Source organism: Megalobrama amblycephala, linkage group LG11 (genome assembly GCF_018812025.1).
Source record: "Megalobrama amblycephala isolate DHTTF-2021 linkage group LG11, ASM1881202v1, whole genome shotgun sequence".
NCBI classification, from domain to species: domain Eukaryota; kingdom Metazoa; phylum Chordata; class Actinopteri; order Cypriniformes; family Xenocyprididae; genus Megalobrama; species Megalobrama amblycephala.
In genome coordinates, this window is record NC_063054.1 from 3,577,433 (window position 1) to 3,599,791 (window position 22,359).

A 22,359-nucleotide genomic window follows, 5' to 3' on the forward strand; every position below is an offset into this window, starting at 1 on the left:
GCACAATCAGCCCTCTTCCCGATATCGTCCCAATATTATCCATCGGCCGCAGAGCGTAATGGGCCGTGATCCGTTTTGTTTAGAATATAGTTTAACTCGGAACCCTCAGAGGAGTAAATTATCCTCAAATGCTTCCATCCTCAAAAATTGGGGGGATAAGAGGAGGAAAAACAGTGTTGATGTCCTTTTGAAAAAAATGAAGATTGATCATTCAACTCCAGCTTTTTACCGTGCTTATATCTAATGCCGTTTCCTACAGTTGATGCTACACCAAGAGCTAGTTCATTTATTCATTTTTTTTTCCCATTTAAAGATTTAAATAAGCAAAATGGGGGTCATAATGGTAGAAATTACGTTTTCAAGTCTGGTTTGCAAGATGCAATCAAATCAAGAGAGACCTTATGTTCATTTTAATTTAATTTTTCTTTTGTAATACTGTTTATTAATTTATTTTTGTAATGATAGCATGTTACTAACAAATTGTGAACTTGCCTCTACCCTGCTTGTACTGCATGTCTACTGTATTAATGTGTTACTACTAGACTCTTCACTACACTCTTCACTTTATAAATTAAATATAGATTAATCCTTATTAAAGCTACAAAAGTTATTCAGTCAAGAGCAGTGAGTGATTTTCTCTCATTACTTTAATGACAGCAGCAGGTTTATTAGGCTGCTGTCACTTTAAGATCTGACGCACATGACTCTGATCTGACACATCTGATGTCTCCAAAACTCTTTACTGTCATTTAAGCCTTTATTTATCTCATTTATGTCTCTGCTTACGAGGAAACACGACAAAGCGGGCATTTTGGCATAATTTTGTGTTTTTGTACTTTCAAGCGCGAAAGAGAAATCGATGCGGTCGTGTTTCACAAACAGCGTGCCGGTACAGATTTAAGTTCTTTTTTGCATCTTATCACACTTAAATAGTTTAATAGCACTTGAATGAATAACAGCGTGACCATATAATGTAACATTAGCCAAAGGATGACGGGAAATAATGGATGCTGCATTAATTGCATTAAACATTTTAATGCGTTACACTAAAATAAATAATTTCATGCATTAACGCGTTAATTTTGACAACACTGATTACTACATGTATTTTTGATGGTTTATCATCCTCAGCTGGGATTATTGTAAAAGTGTTACAAAATATCTGTACTAGAAATAATCATATATATATATATATATATATATATATATATATATATATATATATATATATATATATAGCACAGTATTATTGTACCATATTGCAGTCTTTAATCCCTGGACACTAGAAGTTCTCATTGCTGACGCAGCGTTTGCAGTGCTAAACCAGCGTAGTCAGAGCGCCGTGTCTCTGTGCAGGGAGGAATATTACTTTTGTGTTATAAATTAGGGACTCTCTGACATAGCACAGAGTGGGACAAATTAGTTGCAGTTTTCAGCAGCAAATTCAAGAGTGTTGTCACGATTTGGGTTTTTTTGGTTTGTGAAACACATTCAGAGGCATTTCGACAACTTTTTTTTTTTCTCCACCACCCCTGGCTGCTTTGGACTGTCTGCTGCAATGTGTTGGCGTCAGCGGCGATGTCTTGTTCTTCGGTTTCCTCATCGCGGCCTTTTGAATGTCCCGACGCCCCCTTCCAAGTCCAGCCCCGCTGCCGCGCCGCCCCCACCCCTACCCCTCCAGAGGAGAGCGGAGCAGGAAAGAGCCTGTGGCTCCTGCTGCAGGGGCCTTATCTGAGCGCTGCACACAGTTCGGGGAACACATCCTCTTCCTGGGGCCTCCCATCTGCCAGGAGGAGAAAAGGAACGAGGGGAATGTGGAGAAAGAAGAAGCCAGAGTGTGTCTGAGAACATTCGCGGGCCATTTTTGTTGTGTTTACACCCTCATTAGGACGTCCAAGCAGAGTCATGAAACCTGGACTTGTGTTATCTCCGTGTCAGCCTTCCTGCTTGCTTGTTTGTTTGTGTGCGTGTGCACGTATGTGCCTGCATGTGTGTGGTATAACCCAATCCGTGCTCAGCACTGTTGAGGGAATGCTACCAGCAGCACTTCTCTCGGCACATTAGAGAGATAAGCCTAATGGAGGTCCCCAGGCGGTGAGACGTCGCACCACACACACACACACTATCACCACTTCTCCGATGAAGAGGATTTCCCCACTCGCTCCATCTCTCTTCTCCTTCTCCTCCCTCGTTCTTTCTCTCCGGAGAGTAATTTCACAGTTCGCTCCAAAATGCCCCCCAGTCGTTTCTCTAAGTCCCTGCTACACGCTGTCAGCCGCATCTCCTCTGAAGACCTCGTTTGGTCCCCTTAAACCAGAAATATAGATTTGATTTTTTTTGAAAAGTGAGACTTCTGTTTTAATGAGCCTACATCTGCAGTTCTCCAGTGTCCCTCTTGGCGACTTCCAACTTTTGAGGGACCTGTGGCGGCAGCTTGTAGTAACGATGACCATCATGAACATTGGTTACCAACCCTGGTCCTGGTCGACCTGCAATGCTGCACATTTTGCATGTCTGACTATTAAAAAACATCTGAATGAACTCATCAGCAGAGACTCCAAGAGGGTCGAAGACCTGGATTGAACATCATATTTAATCAACTTGGCACCAAAATTTCTTGAAAATTGGCATGCAGTGTCTTTGTCCGAGGTGCCATGATTAGCCATGATTATCATTGACGCATCTCAAAAAACATTTTTGAGCAGCTATCAGACAAGGTTAATAGAGGCCAATCGGAACAAAACTCACTGGGCCTGTTTGACTTGCAGCTCTAGAGGCCTGTGAGAAATTCAAAAGAAATCGGCCACCAGGGGGCGACTTCACATTTTTAACGTGCTTAAAGAATTGTGTATCTCGTGATTTCTCGCCCAGAAGGGGCCACTTTCACTAAAATGGCTATAACCCGTGAATGGAATGAGATATTTTCACCAAACTTGGCACACATATGTAAGAGCTCATTCTGTGGTCGTGTAAAAAAGGATGCGGCAACTGGCCACCTGGTGGCGCTATAACATGAAAATGGTTATAACTATAACTACTATAACTACACCGTTAGTCCAATTGGCTTGAAAATTGGCATGCAGTGTCTTTGTCCGAGGTGCCATGATTCTATGAGGACATTTACATATCTCAAAAAACACATCCGCCATCAGCCAATGAAGTTTGAGCAGCTATTAGATGATGTTAACGGAGGCTGATCAGAATGAAACTCGCTGGGTCTGTTTGACTCATGGCTCTAGAGGCCTGTGAGAATTTCGAAAGAAATCAGCCACTGGGGGTGTCTTCACGTTCTTCACGTGCATAAGGATTGTGTATCGCATGATTTCTCGTTCTCAGAACATTTGTACCACATGGTAGAACTCATTCTGAGCAACTGCCATTTCACTTGTCGCTCGTCGAAATATTCAAGAATTTTGGATTTTTTTTTTTTTTTTTTAAAAACTACTTTTGCGAACTAGTTGTAGGTTTTTGGCCCGATCAGAACCAAACCAGTGCAGCAAGATTCTTTGGAGTCAATAATTATCAAAAAAAAAAAGGTTGAAATTTCCATTCACAGCCCATTAGGGCCACAAATGTTTAAAGTGGGCGGGGCCACTTTCACTAAAATGGCTATAACTCGTGAATGGAATGAGATATTTTCACCAAACTTGGCACACATATGTAAGAGCTCATTCTATGGTCGTGTAAAAAAGGATGCGGCAACTGGCCACCTGGTGGCGCTATAACATGAAAATGGTTATAACTATAACTACTATAACTACACCGTTAGTCCAATTGGCTTGAAAATTGGTATGCAGTGTCTTTGTCCGAGGTGCCATGATTGTCTATGAGGACATTGACATATCTCAAAAAACACATCCGCCATTGGCCAATGAAATTTGAGCAGCTATTAGATGATGTTAACGGAGGCCGATCAGAATGAAACTCGCTGGGTCTGTTTGACTCATGGCTCTAGAGGCCTGTGAGAATTTCGAAGAAATCAGCCACTGGGGGTGTCTTCACGTTCTTCACGTGCATAAGGATTGTGTATCGCATGATTTCTCACCCAGAACATTTGCACCACATGGTAGAACTCATTCTGAGCAACCGCCATTTCACTTGTCGCTCGTCGAAATATTCAAGAATTTCTGATTTTTTTAAAAACCTACTTTTGCGAACTAGTTGTAGGGTTTTTTTTTTTTGCCCGATCGGAACCAAACCAGGGGCCAGTTGCATAAACCGCTAAGACTAGTCTTACCAGTTAGCCATCAATGCTTTTTCCTTTAGACTGTTCATAACTTCATTTCCCTAAAAACGTAGATTTGCCCTTTGACTAACTGCTAGTGGGTCATACTAGATCTTAAGACACTAGGTGCGTCCCAATTTGCGTACTTGTGCACTATTCTATGACGTTTTTAAGTATAAATAGTGCGAGTAGTGCGTTCACACAGAAAATTCCAAAAAGAAAAAGTGCACTTTAAATAGCCGGATGATGCACTAAATTAACGGAAAAAACGAAGTGTGGAATGTTGGACACTTCGTGCACTCGACTGTCGCAGCTTTAATTACGTAGTGGAGGGGAAGGGAGGATCGGACTCCGTTGTTAAATGACAAAATAACCTTATACAATTCACGCACTACATGGATGAGTGCATAGTGCACAAGTACATAGTGTATAAGTGCATAGTGTATAGTGCGTCATTTGGGACGCAACTACTGTCTTAACATAATGGCTATGTTTATGCAACTGGCCCCAGTGCAGCAAGATTCACTGGAGTCTGATTATCAATAATTATCAAAAAGAGAAAAAAAGTTGAAATTTCCATTCACGGCCCTTAAGGGCCGCTCAAACGTTCAAAGTGGGCGGAGCCACTTTTACTAAAATGGTTATAACTTGTGAATGTAATGAGATTTTCACCAAACTTGGCACACATATGTAAGAACTCATTTGGTGGTTGCTTGAAAAAGGATGTGGCGATTAGCCACTTGGTGGCACTATAACATGGAATAAAACATGAAAATGGCTATAACTTCTTGAACGTTAGTCCGATTGACTTGAAAATTGGCATGCAGTGTCTTTGTCCGAGGTGCCATGATTGTCTATGAGGACACTGGTGTATCTCGAAAAACACATCCGCCATCGGCCACTGAAGTTTGAGCAGCTATTAGATGAGGCTAACGGAGGCCGATAGGAATGAAACTCGCTGGGCTAATTTGACTCGCGGCCCTAGAGGCCTGTGAGAATTTCGAAAGAAATCAGCCACCAGGCGGCGCCTTCACGTTTTTCATGTTTGTAAAGGATTGTGTATCGCATGCCCACAACATTCATACCACATGGTAGAACTCCTCATTCAGAGCAACTTTGCCTTTAGGACCGCCGCTGTCCATCGAATCGTTTGTTAAATATTGGAGATTATTTCAAAAACCAGCTTTGGCGAACTAGTCCTAGGTTTTTGGCTCAACCTCAATAACTGTTAAAAAGCTTTAAAAACCATATATTTCCTATGGTAAATTGCCTGTATTGGCTGTAAATAGTCTTTTCCATCTATGATCGAGATGGTTACAGGCTTGCTAATTAAAACATTATACCTTTTTACGCATGTGCTTAAAGGCCTTAAAGAGCTTGAACCCCGATAATTGCTGCTTGCAGCTAGATTAAAATTATTACATTACAATATGATAATAACAATAATTAGAAATATCATTGTAATGTTTGTTTAGTTGAGCCATTTTTCACTATTTGTAAAAAGAAAGCTTTTAACTTCTTGAGAATTGTTGGTAGTCCAGTATGTGTTTTGTTGTTTCTTGGCTGTACAAAACCTTTGCAAACAGTTTTTTTTTTTTTTCGTCCGGTCCCTCCATACATCTTTTGAAAAATGCCGTTTTCACCGCCGTCTCTGGCGTAATGTAGAGCACCGGCGTGGTTTAGCGCAGGCTTCAGAGCGGGGATTCTTCACTGCAAATCATTATGCATTGAGGAGGCCATTAGCAAAATGAAGACGAATGGGAGAGAGAGTTACCGTGATAAAGTATCGGAGGACGACAGTTTAATCTAAAGCGTTCCTCTGTGGTCTTTCAACATAGTCACTGTGTCTTGCAATAGTTTGCCTGTTATGATTAAGCTGTATGTTATGCTAGAAAGTTCGTTCTCTCTCTGTTATTATGTTATAATCATGGTTTTAGTTTGACTCTCACTCATCAGGCAAGTTTTTCAGGAATCAGTTGTTTAATCCAGCCATTTACACAGTGACCTTTTAAACTGTTTCCTCTTTATTGACGTAGTGGTGAATATTATACAACATATTATACAACAAACAATATATGAAGAAATGAACAGAATCGGATTCTTGACAGATTGAGATGAAGAAATGTCTCTTTAGTGTTTTGTAAAATCTCTAAGCAGATACTTCAGACACAGTTCTGAGATGTCATTAGATATGTGGGACAAGTCTCAGCAAGACAGGAAGTTGATTGACAACGGTTTAAGCATTTAGTGAGACGCGTACATGGGTGAAGAGTTGTGTGGGTGTGGACATCACGCTACTTTAAATGAATTGAGGGGTTGTCCTGTTCCTTCCTGACTGACAGGTCGCTCTCTCTCACCGCTTCACGCAATCATTTCATCAGTTTGTTCCTCTTGCACATTGTGTTCTTTGTCTGTCTGATCTTTGGAATAGTACTGATATTACATAACAAAAACAATAATAATGTACTAACAATATACTTTATTATTCTATTATGCAGTTTTTAATAAAAAAAAATCATACTGTATTATTTATTATAAAACGGTATACGATACTTATTATTAAGTGATAATATGGTATATGATATTTCTATAATTTAAACAATTAAAGCAAATATTGTATAATACAATATTATTATTATTATTATTATTATTATTATACAATTTATATTTTTAAAATAAAAACAATTAAAAATTATAATCATCATAGTCATCATTATGTGATTATACAGTATATTTTATTGTAATGAAAATGACTTCAAAATATGAATGCCTAATTTATTTGTAATATTTATTTATATTTATATTATATATAGTATTTTATTATACATTAATACAGTTTGTTTTAATATATATATATATATATATATATATATATATATATATATATATATATATATATATATATATATATATATATATATATATATATATATACAAACTATGTATTAATGTATAATAAAATACTAATATATAAATATATAAATAAATAAATATACACACACATACACACACACACACATATATATATATATATATATATATATATATATATATATATATATATATATATATATATATATATATATATATATATATATATATATATATATATATATATATGTATATATGTATATATATGTATATGTATATATATATATATATATATATATATATATATATGTATATGTATATATATATATATATATATATGTATATGTGTGTGTGTGTGTGAATTATTTTTAAATTTTAGACTTCAATATTTTAATAGTAATTTTTATAATACAATATAAAATATAATCACATAATAATTGATCATTATAATAAAAATAAAAATAACTTGTATAATAAATATTACGTTTTATCAAATAATTGAACAATAAATTAATAAGAAATGAATGTCATAACATATCTTGTTCTCATGTCTGTTTCTGTCGTTCAGGGGAGCAGTGGCGTGGACTCTCAGGAGGAGAGAGCAGAGGACAGTGACACAGTAACTAATCCAGAACCAGAGACGCAACAAAATACAGTGACCAGCACAATGACCATGCAAGAGTACTTCGCCCAACGGATGGCCAAGATCAGGAAGGCTCAGGGAGCACGTGACCCAGCCGTGAGCAGCGACACGCCGTCTCCATCTGCCTCCACGGAGGACTCCCCGAACACCAGTGATATGGAACAGTCCAAAAAGAAGAAGAAGAAGAAGAAGAAGGACAGAGAGAGTGATAGAAATGGCACAGAGGAAGATGAACTGACCTCAGTAACAGGAGAGAGTGTTGAAGAGCCTACCTCACAGAAAAAAAAGAAGAAGAACAAGAGGAAACGAGAGGATAGGGAGGAGGATGAAGTGTGCAGCGCCCCTACAGTAACGGAGGAAGAGGCTCCCGCCACAGAGAAGAGGAAGAAGGAGAAAAAAACATCTCTAGAGGTTCATACAGATCAACATCAAACAGTAGAAACTGAAAATATAGACCCTAAAGTTTCAGATAAGAAGAAAAAGAAGAAAAAGAGAGAACTGGATGAAGAGGAGGGAGCGACTGAGGAACTGATGCCCAAAAAGAACAAGAAAAAAACTGAAAAAATGAATTTGTAGGCTTTTTGATATCATGATTTTAATATTGAGATCACCAAAATGAATGACAGTGAATCCCATCAATTTATATTCACATTTGGTTTGTATCTCCATATTTAAACTAAATCACAAAACATTAAAAACATGGAAATCAACTGAAAGTGCAGTTGTGTTTATTTATCTGTAAGAGGTTTCCAGACTTTCTACAAAACTAATATGAGTCATAGTATTTATACAATATATCTGATATATGGAGAGAAAATGTTGTTCAAAAAAGACAGAATTGTAGTTATGTTTTTAACACTTTTTCTTTTGTCAGTATGAAATAACATATGCATATTTTTGAGAATTATTATTTTGGTCAAACTTTCGAGTCCATTTCTCACTATTAACTACGACTTTTGCCTCAAACTCATAATTACTGCTTATTAATAGTTAGTAAGATGTTAAGTTTAGGTATTGGTAGGATTATGGGATGCAGATTAAGGTCATGCAGAATAAGGAATTAATATCTGCTTTATAAGAACTAATAAACAGACAATATACAGTAATGTGCATGATGATAAGCAACTAATTCATAGTGAGAATTGAACCCTAAACTAAAGTGTTTCAAATGCCACCTATAGAAGTTAATTCATGTCATTTTTGTTCTATTTAAAGTTTTTTTTAATGGTCCATGGTGGAAGAACACTTTATTTGCCTGGGGAAAAAATGCCCCCAAAATGTTGAAAATCGAACCAAATATAAATGTATAATCATTAGATTATTTTTTTTTGACACATATTTCTTTGAAAACAACTTTTGTTTTTGTGTTGTTTTTTTGTGTTGCTGTATGGCAGATGTGTTTTAAATTTGGCCTTTAAGCCCAAAGTATAGTGCAGTGTGTTTGTGACGCGAATTTCTTCATCAGAAGAATATGCGCACCGTCGGATTTTTGTAAGCGCATATGCACATTTATTTATTTTTTTTATTATTTGCAGTAATTAGTTTATCCACAAGGTGGCAACCGTGCCCTGGTGGGGGGGGTCAATTAATGAGGTAGTCAAAGAAAACCTGCATAAACAGAACAAACCGGAACACATGCAAGCTACAGCGACAATGGAGGCCTATATAGACGAGAGATTGTGTGAAGAGGTTAAAGTACCCTCATTTGTACAACTCTAGCATGAAAGAATACAAAGATGTTTACATGGGTTGTAACTCGTGGCGAGTATTGGTCAAAACTGTGCATGCGTCGAACAGCTGTGTATGTGTACGAGTCAAATGAAGTATACGTTCCAAGGCTGTGCGTTCTACTGTGCACTACACCAGCATACGTAAAAAAAAAAAAAAAAAAAAAAAAAAAACGAACTATGCTCAGGGCTTTAATCTTTTTGAGAGCATTTAACTTAGAGAAATGTGACTAAAATGAGAAAAAATACTGGCACAATTAGTCAATATCACTGATGTAATTAGGATTTGTCATAATTTATGTTGGACTAATTCCAATCCAAATTCTGACTCAGATTCTGAGTTTTGCCCAACTACTAGTTAAAATTGATCATAATTATAGAGATCACACACATGATAATGATTATACTTCTTTAACTGGGCGCACACACTCTTTCAAATCCATGTGCACTTAAATGACTGAAAATAGTCAAAAAAAGGTCTGTTCTTTTTATTTTGCCACATCCTTGTAAAGTGTTTCCAGTCATCATCCTGTGCAGTATACTAGGGTAATGTGTTTAAAATAGCTCAATTATAGTTTATTGTGAAATTTGGGGAAGGCGGTGACAGTGACCTCGAGCTCCATTACACTGAAAAATCATTTTTTTTGTACATGCATAACTTATGCAATGTTGACAAACCGGCTCTGTGAATATCGCTTGTACAAATTGAGTAAAGGTGTCTGGGCCTTTCCTCCTTCAAAACATTTGCAGCAAATGACGGCTGAAGAGCGGTTTATGGTTTCAGTGTTGAAATCAGTCATTCATGTTCAAGCTCAAACTGTTCAAATCAGTTTTTAAGATTATATATATATATATATAAGTCTTGATTCGAATCTGCCATTTGACCAGATTGATCTTTGTCTTCTCTGGAAGAACTTGACCAGCCCAACATGTCAGCAGTGTTTACTGTCAGTATGATTTATACAAATAGACGGTTTTGGGACATGGATCATGGGACTTAATTTTAATCTCCCCCTATTATGCACGTATCCTTAATGATGACGCTAAACAAACACTTCTTCCTTTTTTTGAAGTGCATGATTAATTGTACGACCCCGCTTTTCTTTGTCACGCTAATGTGAAGCTTTGAGCTGTTTTCATAATGATAATGTTGTGTATTGGACTGAGCTTATCCATGTATGTTGAGCATATATGACTGAAGTCTTGAGATGGTGCAGAGTAACTGGCAACAAATACACGGCTTTGTTTAAAATCCTAATGACCTTGTCACACGGTCAATATTGATCCTCTGAAAATCTGCCATACCAAAGGATGTCCTGTTTTACCAGATTAATCAGATCCAGTGGGACTGACGTTCTCGCGCACTGTTTGCTCACCTGTAAAGTAACATTTTCAAGAATATGCCATTTTGAGAGAATAGCAGAAAGCCCTACGAGATGATCTTGTTTAGAGTCTGAGTGGGCGTCTGGAGCAAAAAGAGGGAAAAGGAAATGGACAGCTTATGTTATTCTGAACAATAATTGTAGAATCTGCCACACAGCGATGGCTTAGTCTGTTTATGTGTCTTGACTGCCGCTATAAATGGCATCTGCTTCTGAGGTAGATCTGAAAGCATCGTCAAACCCGTTTGTGATGATGAAATAATGGAGCTACATCCTACCTATTCCCACGGTCCGTGTCCAGAATCTTTTGAGGTGCTTGTCAAACGCAGAGGGATCAGAAGATGGACATTGTTTTAACCGTTTCTTTAAAAACAAACTGAAAGGGCAGATTATTTTGTCAAATCCTTACATAGGGGGAATGTCACATTTTGCTTATGTTGCCTTCTAGGGAAGAATAAAAGAGAGTTTAAGTATATATAAAAATCAAAGTGGCCCAGAGACAACTTCAGAAAGTGTTTTATTGTAATAAAATTGTATGTGATCCTTATTTAATTTTAGGGTTCATGTTGTTGAAATTCTTTGTTTTCAACATGAAATGCATAAAGCATTACATTATGCAAGGGTAAACTGAAATAAACTGCAGGAGTCGATGAAAAGATGAGTAATTAAATCGTAAAAATGTCATATTAAAATGAAATAATAATAAAAAAAAACGATCAAAATAAAATGATTGAACATTAAAAATATTAATATTGTATTTGTTTACCTGCATGTCAATGTAACCAGTATTCAACATCAGAGAACTGTGAACATGCAAATGTGTTCTTAAATAGGGGTTGCCAAGTAACTATTTTAGGTCAAAGAGGTTTGTCTGACAGCTAGGAATTCCTGCATTACAATGAACAATAATAAACGTGAAAACAATGACATTACACAATCAAATTTTCCAGGTTTGAAATATTTTTGTCCAGATCAATAATTATTGAAGGTCACTGATATGATGAAGACAGTGTTTCACAGCTATATATCAGCAGTGTTTAACTTGCATAATTATCCATCTCATACATGATGTAATTGAGAGGTGTGTTTGTCCCCAAATATAGAAGCATCACAAATGTATTTACATGACATATACATGGCCATTCCATCTTGTAGTCATAACTGCCTATTTTGGGGCATAATTATAAATGCCCCTTTAAATGCCCGCGCTCCCCGTCCCCAAGCTCGCAACTCTATAATACATTGCATAAACAAAGTTCACAAAGCTCAAAATGGATCTTTACAAAGTGTTCATCATGCAGCCTGTCAGATCATGTAAGTATAGTATTTATTTGGATGTTTACATTTGATTCTGAATGAGTTTGATAGTAGCCTATGCTGGGGCTAAAGCTAACATTACACACTGTTGGAGAGATTTATAAAGAATGAAGTTTATGAATTATACAGACTGCAAGTGTTTAATAATGAAAATAATGACATTGTTCTTGTCTCCATGAATACAGTAAGAAACTATGGTAACTTTATCCACATTTAACAGTACATTAGCAACATGCTAACGAAACATTTAGAAAGACAATTTACAAATATCACTAAAAATATCATATCATGGATCATGTAAGTTATTATTGCTCCATCTGCCATTTTTCGCTGTTGTCCTTGCTTGCTTAAAGTCTGTTGATTCGGCTGTGCTGCTCCAGACGTTAATACTGGCTTGTGTAATGCCTTGAACATGGGCTGGCTTATGCAAATATTGGGGTCATACATATTAATGATCCCGACTGTTACGTAACACTCGGTGTTATGTTGAGATTCGCCTGTTCTTCAGAGGTCTTTTGCACAAATCAAATTTACATAAGAAGGAGGAAACAATGTTTGAGACTTACTGTATGTCATTTCTATGTACAGAACTCTAATTATTTAACTATGCTGAGGTAAATTCAATTTTCAATTCTGGGGTACCTTTAAAAAAAAAATTCTTAATTTAATCAATTATGGCCAAATAGTTTTAGTCATGTAACTCTGAAGACTAATGACTGCTGAAAAAAATAAATAAAATAAAAATAAATCAGTTTTGCCATCACAGGAGTAAATTACATTTTAAAATATACTGAAAAGAAAACAATTATTTTAAATTGGAACTATATTTCAGAATTTTACTGTATTTTTAATCAATTTAATGAACACAGCCTTGGTGAGATTATATGTTCAAAAAAATTAAATCTTACAACCCCAAATTTTTACAAGGCCCTTTGAAAATATGGTCATGTGACAAAAATTATGGACAGTTTTTTTTACATTATGGGGGCAATATAGTTTATCCCCTGAAACATCTTATCCCACTCTCCTCTTTAATTACCTAAACCTCTCAATAGGTGTTTGTTTCAATGCAGGTCAACATCATGCCAGCATTCACCTTATTAAGGCCCCGATATGCTTGAAACGAAATCGAAGAACGAATGGATGTGAGACATAATTTAGAACAATATCAGGCCGAAACGAAGTTCATTTGGAAAAGATCGCCTCTGGTAAACAACTTTATACAAGCATTGGTTCGCGGCCATTACATAAGGTAGGTGTGCGCTGAGGCTCCGCCTTCTTTCATTTGGAAAATCTTTTCCAGTTATTTTTTCCTCACGAGTTCGTGGAAGTGAGACTCGCGAGTGAAAAAATGTGGAGAGCAGCTTTACCTATAATAGAAAACCAAGTTGTTCTTCTGATGAAATGAGACACTGTCACTGTTTTTCATGTTCAATATGGTAAATCTGCTTGATTTGGAGCAACTATATTTGTGCTTTAATAAACCTAACGTGACTTTACTGGTGTAGCCTCATGTAGCCTAAACAAACATATCTTACTATGATCAGATATGTGCTTTATTAAAATGCTTGGTAGTTTTTAAATTTTGTTGTGTGTTTATTTTGTTATTGAGAGTAAATTAAGCGCGCTGCATAGGCTATATTTACATATTCATCTAACCATCGCGCTCAGCAGTGTGGGCGGCGTCACGTGTTCGCTAATGTATTTTGAACTTAGTTTTACCCCTAAACAAAGAACGAAAAAGAACTTTAGCATCCTGCATTGCAGTGTGCATATTGACCTTATGTAGCAGAGAATGTTTTTGCGGTATAGCTTTCGTGTGGCATCGCTGTTGAAGAGTAATTAGAGAGTGGATTTACTTTTGCAGAGTTAACAAAAGTTATCATGAGCATTGTAATGTTTAAAGCGGATGTCATAACAAATGTTTTAAAACGAGCGGTTCATTCATAAATCCGTAAGTTCTTACCTTCATGCTGTGGAAATACAAACCAGAAGACAGAATGCAACGAGCGCAGCGCTGAAAAGGGGCGGGGCTACATAATGTCTATAAAGTCTAAACCTGCACTCATGATAGACAGATGCACTCAACGCAGAGCAGCTTTACCCCAGTGTTAATCAAACCAAACAGGAAACCATGCCTCAAAATGCAGAACCAGAAAGATGTTAATCTAGTGATGGCATAAATGAGTAAACAAAAAAAAAACCAGTAAAAAAAGTTTTCACCTTACACCCAAACATTATGCAGGTAGGGCCGAGGAGAGCAGGAAGTGTAGTGTCATATTCTGTCGTAATGTTTTTGCAATCTGGGGCATCAAGCTCCTCTTCCTGTTCCTGAGGAATGAGTCCTACATTTTAATGGTGTTCATCCTCTGCTTTTTCGCTGTACTAGAACCTGCCATGAGCTCTCAGACATCTTACAGAAGGAAAGTCAAAGGTCAGTCACAAAATCATACTTCTAACACTCAGTGAAGTCAGTTATGGGATCAGTTTCTCTGTTCAGATTCTCATTGATTTATTCTGAAGTCTTTCCTACAGCTTTCATGAACTGTCAGTACTGCCGTCGACAGGATCTCCAGCGTCTGATCGTCACAACAGGGGTTCAGCAGAAGTATGAGGATCTGAACTGTCTGAGATGTGAATCATTGTGCACAACGACCGGTTTTGATGAGTAAGATGTTGTAGAGCCTGTACGGGGAAATACATCATGTAAAATACATCATGAATTATGAAGAAACTTCTTCATCATGGATGTATGCAGATAGCCCTATCAAAACAGGTTTTAACATCTCCCAACTAAATATAGCATTCTATTTAAAAACATATTTCAACACCATTGCTATCTTTAAAATTCTATTCGCACGACATGATTTTATGAACAGTCCTTTGTAGCAAAGGGGAAACCAGGATTGGTTACCACACTTTTTATTTGCTTAATATAGTGGAACAAATGTTAAGATAAGCTTAAATTGTGCCTAGTTGGTAAAAACATTTATGTCATTTAAAAGACAAAACAAAATCTGTGCCAACCAACCCCAACATGAATTAATGATTCATTATTCTTATTTTATATTCAAATGCCAAATAACCCCACTCACACTCTCTTCAGCCTGGCATCATGTATTACAGGCTTCCAAATTTTAAATCAAAATTCGTAAAATGGATAATCCCAGTCTTGGCTTCAGATTGGTCCGTGGACCCAGATTGCTATTTTTTAGTGGTTCTTTAAAGGTTCTTTATGTGTAGTAGCAGTTCTATTTAGAACTGTGTTGTCTTGAAGAACCACTTATATGCTAAAACGGTTCTTTGTGTTAAAGTTTAGGGATCCCTTTTCCCGCCTTTTGGTTTTTCAAATCTGTAACTGTCAAATCCACCTCATAACTGATTTTCTGGAGCTCAGCAGGCATCTAGTTACACAGACTGTCAACACACTCTCAACAGGTAATTTTTTTTTCTTATTGGTATTTAATTATCTTTTTTTCTTTTTCTTTTTTTTTTTTTTTTTTTTTTGCAAAACCCTCTAAGTCCACCTCTTTAGACAACAAGACAGTAAAACGTCCATTTCTGTCAGTTTTACAGGAACACTGCGAAATCCTGTCATCGCCACTGTAACGATGGATAAAAACTTACAGCTTGGCAATTGAAAGCGGCTCATACGCACACCGTCATTCATCTTGAAATCAAATTATTCGGTTCACGTCTTCAGATTGGTTCTTCTGTGCACTTAGAGCCTTTTGCTGACAAAGGGAAGTGGCGTTTAACGGTTTCTGCCAACTAACGAAATGCTATTTCTGAATGGACTGACGCTGGGATTTAGCGGATTTGAAGCGTAGTATTTGATGAACGTTTCTCAGGATCATTATCTAATTTTTGACGGAGGTGGGGTTTAGCAGCTTTTGCATCTGAACTCTTCAAATTATCCCTGACCTAACCAACTCCTAGACATACATGTTTCAAATTGAACCAAAAAGGGTTTTATACACTAAAAAAAATGGTTCTTTACGTGTAGTAACAGTTCTATTTAGAAACGTGTTGCCTTGAAGAACCATTTATGCTGAAATGGTTATTTGTGTTAGATTTTAGGGTTCCTTTTTCCCGCCTTTTTGTTTTTCAAATCTGTAACTGTCAAATCCACCTCATAACTGATTTTCCAGAGCTCAGCAGCCATCCAATTAAGATCAACATACTCTCAATAGGTAAATGATTTATTTCTAAAAATGTCTATAATTTTTATCTTTCAAGTTGTTACTGTTTTCCTACCGGTCATGTCTTTTTTTCTTTTTAGTTTAAACAGAACATAAGTGTAAGCCGCTCTATTCAGTTAAGGATACTCATCTAAGTAACAGAGATACTGAATTTATGATCCATATTGTTAGATTTTATTCAGAATTATTGCATACCCAGTCACAAAAAAATAAAAATAAAAACAAAAAGCTACCCCATGACTTTATATCACTTTTTCCTTTTAACATTTTAAAGGGCTCACATACTGTCCATTTTTGGCCTTCATAAACAATTGTTTTTACATAAACAAATAGAAGAGACACACTGTAACTGTAAATATACTAAATATTAATAAAAATAGACTATTAATAAAAAGGTTATTTATAACACCATTAAGGTCCAATATATCCAACCAAACAGGTCCCCCAATCTTGTAAAATAAACCACAAAAAGTCACAAAAATGAAAAAACTTTAAATAAATATCCTATTCTCTTATTTGTCTGTTGAATAATTGGAAGTTTCTACTCCATTGACTGAAAACGGTCAACAACCGTATCCATCATTACCATAAAAAATAACGTGTCATGAAAACAAACCCAACCGACAGCTAATGACGTGATTTAGTAGTAAAGCTGTTGAAATATTTTTGTCACCTCGTTTTTTTTCTTCTGTCGTTGGTCTCAGGTTGCAGTCAAGGAGGAGCTGAGATCCTCCCGTGGGCCTGTGCTGGAAGCTGCTCCTCACATATAAAGCGCTTCCCAATGCCGGAGGAAACAGTGAATCACAGCTTCAGAGGGGGAGTCGAGCACCAAACACTGCTCTTCACTCAAACTCATCTCTTATTGCGCTTTTACTTTGCTTTAGATTCAAAACTGAAAGAGAGTCTCTAGGTCACATTTGCGCCCGAGAAACAAAGTTTGAGACAAAAGGGAAGTTTTGAGAGCGCTCATGGCTGCTCTAATTAGCGCGTACTCGTCCTGGCCGGAGAGCTTTGAGTGCTCTGCGGGAAACGCGGACGTACCTGACGGACACACCTCCCACAGAGCTCCCGCGGACAAGGTGTCGGAGCCGCGCATCAGGAGACCCATGAACGCCTTCATGGTGTGGGCCAAAGATGAGCGCAAGAGGCTCGCGGTGCAAAACCCCGACCTCCACAACGCGGAGCTAAGCAAGATGCTGGGTAAGACAGTATTATTATTATTATTATTATTTGTCTAATAATTCATATTAATATTAACATCTCATATGTATTATTATTATAGTAGTAGTAGTAGTAGTAGTAGGAAATGATCTTGTCATTGGCAAGTTTTGTAAGACTTCATTGTGAGACGTCATTCACTTAGATGTTTTGTTTTATGCATTGATTACAGAAATTGGGATGTTTAATTCCTTCTGACCGTAGCTAATAATTGTAAACTAATTATAGACGTTAATTAAAAGACTTTTTGTTGGCGTGAAGCACACAGAGAGCGTGAATCTGTAGAATTGAACAGAACTGAAATGAAAATAAACTGAAATAAAACCGAAATAAACAAAGTGAGATGCGGCACATCTTTAGCTTTTTATCTGTATTAACTGTATTCAGATCAAAGGGTCACATTTATGATTTCACAAGTGTGCGAGACTTTTTTTCAAACATAAATAAATGTAGGCCTTTATAAATCTGAGTTTATATAAAATGTAAAAAGAATGTCATTTAATTAATAGACAATAATTAATAAAACAATATAAAAACATACAAATAATTTTAAATTCGTTTATTTGAAATTAGTCTGATCTTCAGGTTTGCAAGAAATAACAAAAAAATAAAAATCATGGGATAGTGAATTAATAAGGCAAGGCAAGTTTATTTATAAAGCACATTTCATATACTATTGTAATTCAAAGTGCTTTACATAGAAAAGGAAACAAAATAATCATAAAATAATCACAACATACGCATAAGAAATAAAAATATATCATGCATAAGAAATAAAAATAACGAGTGTATTTTAAGTTAAGGGCAAAATACTATTCCTGACCACCTGAATCACTCAAATTCGGGCTAAGAAGTTTTGAAATTATAATTTGAATGTGTGCATCATTTCTGTTTTTTACTACTGTACATTATTTAACAGTTATTGGTATTTATAGGAAATTTTTTCTAGTATTTTTAAAAGGTAAAACGATAAACCCAATATAGTGACTGCCAATACTGCAATTCAAACATTATAAAATTAATGCCAAGCCATTAAAAAGTTTCAAATAATGTGGTGCAAAATGACTTTTTTTTTTTTTTTATTACTGACATTATAAACAATTATACTAGTTGATGATTATTTTTATTACTTCTTTTGTTGAAATATTCAGAAAAATGCTTATGAAGACATTAAATTATCTGTGTCTGCTGCAGAATAAAAGCAAACCAACCAAATGTGGCTCTGGCAGCTATGCTTATAATAAACCATGTAATATTTTGTATTGGTGCTAATGTGATTGTTAAGCTTGTCAGTCTCAAAAAAAAAAAAAATTCCAAAATGGATCCTTCAAAAATACATGATTAAGTCTCATGCGTCTGTTCTTTTTTTTCCTCTCCACCAGGAAAGTCATGGAAAGCTTTAACTCCACCGCAGAAGAGACCGTACGTGGAGGAAGCAGAGCGTCTGAGGGTGCAACACATGCAGGACTACCCCAATTACAAATACCGTCCCCGTAGGAAGAAGCAGCTGAAGCGCATCTGTAAACGCGTGGACCCCGGCTTCCTCCTGACCACCCTCGGTCCCGACCAAAACTCCCTCCCGGACCCGCGAGGCTGCTGTCACCCCCTGGATAAAGACGAGGAGAGCGGCGTGAGCGCCGGCGGCGGCTTCGGCTCTCCAAGCGCGGCTCTGCCCGGCGTCAGGGTCTTCAGAGATCCCGCGAGCTCCAACAGCAGCTTCGACACGTACCCGTACGGCCTGCCCACACCGCCTGAGATGTCTCCTCTGGACGCCGTGGATCACGAACACCAGTCCTACTACTCGTCCTCCTCCACCAGCTCCTGCTCGTCTTCCGCCTCTTGCCCAGACGACAGGCGTCCCACGCCGGCACACATGAGCAGTCCTCCTCCTTACCATCCCGATTACTCCCAACAGGCACCTCTGCACTGCGGGAGCTCACATCTGGGCCACATCCCGATGTCCCACCAGGGAAGCGGGGCGACTTTTATTCCAGCGCATCCACTGTCCTATTACAGCCCGTCGTTCCCACAGGTTCAGATCCATCACGGGCACCAGGGGCACCTCGGCCAGCTCTCACCCCCTCCGGAACAGGGTCACCTGGAGGGTCTGGACCAGCTGAGCCAGGCTGAATTGCTGGGCGAGGTCGACCGAGACGAGTTCGACCAGTACCTAAATTCCAATAGTTATCACCCCGAGCAGGGTGGGATGACGGTCACGGGACACATCCAGGTAACGCCGGCTTCCGTTTGCTCGAGCAGCGCTACGGAAACCAGTCTCATCTCCGTACTGGCCGACGCCACGGCAGCCTACTACAACAACTACAGCATTTCATAAACGCCAAAACAAGGACAGTTGACACAGACAGAGACTGTGGGTCAGCAGTGTGACTGGCAGGTGAAAGGGGGGCTGCGGAGGGAGCGGAAAAGAGAAGCTACAGGAAGTCAAAGGACACCTCAGGGATGCATAGATTAAAAAAAAACACTGAAGTTCATTCCCATCTTTGTTTCCAAAAAGAGAACGGAAGTAAAAAAAAAAAGGACAAACATAGAAATGCTCTCATATCTTGCCACAAAAGCATGTATATATGCGATAAAGCTTATTTATATATCGAATTGCTTTGCATTAAAGCTTATTGTATTGTTTTTCAGTCCAGATATATTCATGTTTTTTTTTTTGTTTTTTTTTTCAAACCTCAATTGTTTTACCTCAAGAATTATTTAAGTGAGGCTGGTCTCTTCCTTCATTAGGACTTGATTTTGAAGGAAATTTGGCCTTTTCTTTTCCCTTTACATTCATTTTAAAAATGTATATGTATACTCATAAACAGTTAAAAGACAAATAATAATAATGAATACTATTGTATGCCAATTTAGGTTTGCCATATTAATTTAATTCAAATAAAATTTTGAGTTTATGTTTGTGTTTGCCCATATAAGTACAGCACAGTGATTCTGTCTGGACTTGAGAGAAAAAAAAAAAAAATGTTGCAGATGCTCATCATTTTTGTGATATATTAAAAGTGAATGTTCTGAGGTCCCGTCTGAATTAGACGCCGCTAAATAAAAACACAATATAAATACAGGAGAAAAGACTCTTGCTTTTGTAATTACAGGTAATTACAGTGATTATTTATCTCTGCTAGTAGATAATTAAGTATATAAACTGCCTTATTTTAAAGCCCCGTTCACACCAAGAGCAATAACTAGCCTATATTAGCATCCATATTAGCATAAACACCAACGGACGACATTGTTGAGTTTTTCCAAGCACGTGCTTGTCTGTCACTTTAAATTTTCGAGTACAGCAGGATGGATTCTGACTGGCTGTCAATGTTTTTATCGCTCATCAGCTGGATAAAAATCGTTCTGAAAGCGATTTCAGCAATATCGTTTCTCTGTGGCGTTAGCATTATCTGCGGTGTGAATGCTGCTGTTCTTTAATATTGAGAACGATTTTTAGAACTATATTGCTATCGTTATCTTTATAGTTATTGGGTTTTTTTTTTCAGTGTAATTAGTATTATTCAGCTGTTTTTTTCACTTTCATTATCATGATAGCAAAAGTATGACTACTTTTTTCATTTTTTTTGTTAATTTTTTATATTATTATAATTATTTATCATAAACTGCTTTATGGGAAGTTACAGAATAGGCCTACTAATGTTCGTGGATTTTTATCCACAATATTTTATTAGTAGCTAAACATTTATGTTTTCAATTTAGCTTTATTCCATGCATATTTTTTTTAGCACTGCTGCCGTTTGAGGTCCTTTCAAGAAGCTGACCTCTAATTTTGTGTGTTGTGCGTGGCGGCCCGTCGCCATAACCACTGGCGGTATCCACCCTACGTTCCTAGTTTGCTATCAGCAACACCCATTATGCGCTCAGTTTCACTCCTCCGCGGATCAGAGGATTAGTGTAAAACAGGCTCTGCTGTTTTTCTCTCCGCCTCCATCTCCACGGGCCTTTTGTTTCCCCCTGTCTTATTCTGGGTGCGTGTCTTAAGCAGAGCGCTGGAACTCCCCTCCTACCCTACCTTGGCCCCCCTCTGCTGCCCGTCCTATCTTGCTGATGCAGACTTTCATAATCTCTGCGAAATAAATAAATACACCTCGTCCCCGTCAACTGTTTTACACGTTCATCATTTTTTATATTTTTTCTCCCTCTGTCTCTCCCTCTCTTTTCAAATTCCTCCTCTTTTTTGATAAAAGGAATCTGAAGTGGGGGAGAGAGGGAGGCGGTGGCGGGCGTTTGACAAATCCTGGAGTCTGGCTTGGTCTTCCTGCGTTTTTTGGGAACGGTTGAGTCGTGTTTCTTGTAAAGAGGATGTGGCGGAGAAGCAGTGTTTCCTGCCTGATAAGAGTAAAGCCTCTCTCCGTCAGGATGTTTGGGCCCCGGCCGGTCCCCGCATTAAAAGAGCCCATGGCGAGGGAAAGGGAACCTGCTGTTCATTTTAGCTGGGAGGAAACATGGCTCTCGTTGATTAATATCTCACACTGTGGTTTTTTTAAGGCTTCGATTTGACCCTCCTCTGGTTTGGCCACACACCGGGCTCAGCACAGATTTTCTTAATCTGTCTCTGTCACTGGCTCCAAAGACAAGTGCTAGCAGCTCGTGGTTATGATGTGAGTTGAGGCGTCGAATGCGTTGTTATGAAATGTTTTGGTCACGGCACATTCATCATGTGACTCCAATTTCTTTCCACAACTCAGGTTGTTATTAACAACCTGTGATTGAATGCTTAAGGTTTGGGAGAAAGGGGGTGGTTGGGGCC

The 22,359-nt window shown here is 37.6% G+C and overlaps 2 protein-coding genes across 2 annotated transcripts in view; both read left to right on the forward strand.

Moving 5' to 3' along the window:
- Positions 1-8,449, forward strand: part of pinx1 (PIN2 (TERF1) interacting telomerase inhibitor 1) — a 43,402-nt gene extending 34,953 nt beyond the window's left edge. The window contains exon 7 of the mRNA XM_048208362.1: positions 7,665-8,449. Within this exon, the coding sequence (XP_048064319.1) occupies positions 7,665-8,315 (651 nt within the window). The 3' untranslated portion in view covers positions 8,316-8,449. The remainder of the gene's footprint in view (positions 1-7,664) is intronic.
- An 8,714-nt stretch (positions 8,450-17,163) lies between these two features.
- sox7 (SRY-box transcription factor 7) lies at positions 17,164-20,670 on the forward strand. Its single transcript, XM_048208363.1, has 2 exons — positions 17,164-17,567; positions 18,968-20,670. The coding sequence occupies exons 1-2, from the start codon at positions 17,336-17,338 to the stop codon at positions 19,918-19,920; spliced, it is 1,185 nt and encodes a 394-aa protein (XP_048064320.1). The 5' UTR covers positions 17,164-17,335; the 3' UTR covers positions 19,921-20,670.
- Positions 20,671-22,359: the final 1,689 nt, after the last annotated feature.

What these genes read in the sequence shown, in the direction of transcription:
- sox7 (XM_048208363.1), top strand. Translation starts at nt 17,336, where the DNA reads ATGGCTGCTCTAATTAGCGCGTACTCGTCCTGGCCGGAGAGCTTTGAG. An exon ending in GGAGCTAAGCAAGATGCTGG is followed by an intron (nt 17,568 to 18,967) that starts GTAAGACAGTAT and finishes CCTCTCCACCAG; the next exon opens with GAAAGTCATGGAAAGCTTTA.